The sequence below is a fragment of the Ipomoea nil genome, unplaced genomic scaffold, assembly GCF_001879475.1.
Source record: "Ipomoea nil cultivar Tokyo-kokei standard unplaced genomic scaffold, Asagao_1.1 scaffold2942, whole genome shotgun sequence".
Classification (NCBI taxonomy): Eukaryota; Viridiplantae; Streptophyta; class Magnoliopsida; order Solanales; family Convolvulaceae; genus Ipomoea; species Ipomoea nil.
In genome coordinates this window covers 950,506-954,882 of record NW_017619370.1, presented here as the reverse complement: position 1 = coordinate 954,882, position 4,377 = coordinate 950,506, and the positions used below count along the sequence as shown (strand labels likewise).

Genomic DNA, 4,377 nt, shown 5'->3' with positions numbered 1-4,377 from the left:
CAGAAAAGTTGGAGGTAGTGAGTTTGATTGGAAAATGTGTTGGAGCATTGAGTTGAACAATGGCAGTTTCTGTGGTGATGGCCATGACGGAATGGGGAAAAAAAATTCTCGTTGGAGTATTTAAGCTCTGATACCATGTAAAGTATAAGTGAATGAATATTATTGAGCTTTGAGTGCAAATATATAGTACATCAGATGAGAAGATCACAGAAGAAATAGCATGCAGTTACAACAAGAAGAATACCTACTCTAAAGGAACCATAAACAGTTAGAGAATAAATGAAGTAACTAAATACAAAACCACTGCCTTAATAGTCTATCCATGTGACTTTCAACAACACAAGTTTCAACGACACTAAATAGACGTTGTCTATATTCGTGATTTTCAACAACACCAGTTTCAACAACACTTTATAGACAACTGATTGGTTTTTTCCGCATTAAAGTAATCAGTTAGCATTTTCAAATTACTCTATATACATGTTTGCGCGTGAAATTATGTACATACCAAAATAAGCATTCTCTGAGTGCCTATATGAAAAAAACTTCTAGTGGGGACCTAAGTTATTAAACAAAGTTATATATCTTGATGAAGAAAATACTGAAGGATGAAAACAGTAATTGCCAGATCTAGGTTAGTAGACTTGAATCCATGTACATTTGCAATAATCAACAACTCTCTTGGTCAAAAAAGAAAAACAAAAAAAATATGTAAAATTAAATTCCTTTTTAGTCAAATCCCTTATTAGTTAGGTAATGTGAAATTTAGAGTCCTAACATTTGTTGTATAGCAATTCGCGCAATCAGGAGGGGAGGGAGAATATAATTTTACCTTAAATTAGTGGTGTAAACGAGCCGAGCTCAAGCTTGATCGAGCTCGAATAATGATGCTCGAGCTCGGCTCGGCAATTTTTCGAGCCGCTCGAGCTCGGCTCGAGCAGCTTGATTTTGACCTATTTAAATTAATATCTCTATCTACTATACTAATAAGAGTCCAAGAGAGTTAGGCCTAAAATAGGTAGAAAAAATGGGGCAGTCAAATTTTTTAATCAAATGAATGGTTCAGATTGATCAAATTTTAATTTTTCTTGAAGATTTCCTAATTTATCCTTAATAAATATGATTATCCGTTAACTTTTCCGTTAAATATTATCTTTTCCGTTAATTTCTGTTCGTTCACCGTTAACTTATTGATTTCAATAAGAAAGGTCTTAGGTTCCAACCACATCCCAATCAAAGTTGGCATAATTAGTATTCTATTTTATTCTTATTAAATTAAATAATAATTTAGTAGCTACAACAAAAAATAATACATATGCATTTCTTTTATTTAGAATTATGTGTCTACAATGTCTTTATTCAAAAAAGTTTATTCATTATCAATAAATTAAATAAGAGAAATAATTTTATTAGTTATATTGTATTTATTTTTCTCCAATATAAAAAATCTTTACATTCAAATTCATCAATTGATTATATTCACTACATTATCCCTACAATGTCTTTATTAAAAAAAAAAATTATTCATTATCAATAAATTAATTAAGAGAAATAATTTTATTAGTTATATTGTCTTTATATTTCTCTAATGTAAAAATTCTTTACATTCAAATTCATCAATTGATTATATTTACTACATTGTCTATTTTCTTCTTTTTTTTTCACTATTTTTTAATTAAATATCAAAGTTATAATACAAAATAATATTATATATTTATTTACCAAGTATTTTATTATTCAATTAATAATAAACATTGTTTTATCCATACATAAATAATAAAAACTTTAAAAAATTCAAAAGTCCAAACTTCAATATTTAAAGACTCCAAACACTCAAAACAAGTTTAGAACTCCACTTTAATTACAAGTCAATAGTAGTCATCGATCCTTACCATATATATAATATTTATCTATTTATTTAATTATGACTCGCGAGCGGTTCGACGAGCCACGAGCCTAGAATATTTGAGCTCGAACTCGAGTCGTTTAATAAACGAGCCGCTCGAGTTTGGCTCGAGCTCGATTTTGACCAAACTCGAACCGAACTTTGACCGAGCGGCTCGCGAACCGCTTACGAGCCGCTCGGCTCATTTACACCCCTACCTTAAATACAACTCTATTTTAAGAAGGCATTCTTTAAATTAAAACCTGAAAAGTGAAAACCCCATCCTCAATCTAGTACGAGGATACTCCAAAATACATATTAGCCCTAAACCTAATCTAGTCAGCTCGTATAGTAAGATACGATGAGCTTATCAGAGAAGACGGCGGAGTATATTACAACGCCACCTCTTCTTCTTCTTCCCCAAGACATTGTGGTCGAAATCCTCTCCAAGCTTCCTGTTAAATCCCTAGTACAATTCAGGTGCGTTTCTAAATTCTTTTGCACTCTCATAGCTGATCATGGCTTTGGCGTCCTATATCGCAGCTTGTCCTTGACCCTTCCCAGTAGGGCGGGAATCCTCATCGCTTTCAAACGTCAAAAGTGGTTCTGTGATGACCCTCCCGCCCCTCCGTTTTACACCATAAATTTCAGCGAAGAAAACCCCCGGCGGCCGGGAATGCTCCAAGCCAACCGTCTCGGCTACTTGGACTCTGAACCCTTTCTGACGGGCTGTCTACGCTCTTCCTCCGACGGCCTGATTTGTCTGTCCAGACCCAGTGGAGACGTCACTGTTTGCAACGTTAGTACGGGACATCGTATTTACCTTCCGAGAATCAAATTCCACTCCCCCCGTCCATTTTCACCCTGTGCAGTGTTGGGGTTCGATTCACAATCTAAAAGATATAAGGTTTTGATGTCAGTCTGTAGGAAGGACCCAGCCTGTAAGAAGGACCTCACGCAAATCCAAAGTTTGGAGTATAAGCACTGGATTCTGACGGTAGGAGTGGATAAATCATGGAGGGAGATCAACTATTCTTCTCACCCCTTCTACCCCTTTGAAGGCTATACCCACCCTGGCTTTTGCGATCCTAGTGTCTACATTGACGGCATTATATATTCCTATAATTGGCTGACGACTAGAGATGACCCTCATAGCTTCCACATAGTAGCATTTGAAGTTGGGTCCGAGAGTTATTCTTTGATACCAATTCCAGTTGAAGTTCCATCATCATCACATTTTCATTCTATAGGTGCATTTGGGGAAAAATATTACTATTCTACTCTTGTTCACGACTATTTTGCATTGCTACAAGTTGATGGAGGTCAACTGGCTATTGTTTATGTTTGGAGAATGGGCCGCCTAAATGTTTGGACTTGGGAGAAATGTAAGGAATGCTGGGAGAAGATTTCTATGCGCATTCCACCAAAAGAGGGTAAATACCTGCGGTGCACTACGAATCATGCTGGGGAGATTGTTTTGTTATGTACAAATAGTACCGAACTTTCAATTTTGGTTTGTAACTTGAAAAGTAATGTTTGGAGAAAATTTGATGTAGGTGGAGTTGAGGAGGAGCTTCCAATTGATTTCTCTAGGGATGTTAGAATGTACAAGACTATGGACAATGTGTTTTCCATGGAGTAAGATTAGGCAAAATGACAGCTTCAATTAACAGCAGGTTTTGTTGATGAGAGATGGCTTAACTAGTTGTTAACTTATGAATTTGAGAATGTTTCTTTTTTTATATATTAGTATGGTTCTCCAGTATTAGAGTATAGAAATTATATAAATGTCAATATAATTTTAAATTTTAAATATGGATGTGATTAGTACAAGCACACAATGAATATCTAAGTTTGAAAGGGGTGAGGCAAACCCCTAATTTAGTTTATTCAAAGCTAAAAGTTTGAGAAAACAATGCCTAATTAAGAACAATTCGATCTATTTATACATGTATGAGATTGTGACAAAATATGATGGGGTAAGTGAATTTAAATAGTGTTATTTACACTACGAATTATGTTGGGGAGATTGTATTGTTATTATAAATAGTAAAAGAAAAACTGTTTTTGTTTGTAACTTGAAAAAGTAAGTTTTGGAGAAAATTTGATTTCCAATTATTTTTCCTACGGATGTAGAATGTGTTTCCTTGTTGTAAGAGCTAGTCTGATTCGGGATTATCTTAATTAGGAAATGGAGTTGGGTTCCTTTGTTAAGATTGGGCAAAAAATGTCAGCTTCAATATAATTCCCTGCAAAACTTGCTGATGGGATAGAGAGGCTTAACTTGGTGAAAATTTGAGAATATATGTTTCCTTTTTGTATATTAGTAAGGTTATCCATTAATTTCAATATCATTTTAAATTTTAAATATAAATGTGATTAGTACAAGCACACTTTGATCTTGGGAGGGGGATGAGACAAACCCCTTTTTGTGTTTCTTGCTAAAACTTCCGCTTAGGATAGGACTTAGCAAACAACTGCTTGATTAGTAT

General features: G+C 34.5%; 1 protein-coding gene across 1 annotated transcript; it reads left to right on the top strand.

The window, feature by feature from the left end:
- The first annotated feature begins 2,246 nt into the window (after positions 1–2,246).
- LOC109162434 (putative F-box protein At3g52320) lies at positions 2,247–3,527 on the top strand. The gene has a single exon (XM_019311136.1). The coding sequence runs from the start codon at positions 2,247–2,249 to the stop codon at positions 3,525–3,527; it is 1,281 nt and encodes a 426-aa protein (XP_019166681.1).
- Positions 3,528–4,377: the final 850 nt, after the last annotated feature.

Coding starts and splice junctions, on each gene's coding strand:
- LOC109162434 (XM_019311136.1), top strand. CDS start 2,247: ATGAGCTTATCAGAGAAGACGGCGGAGTATATTACAACGCCACCTCTT.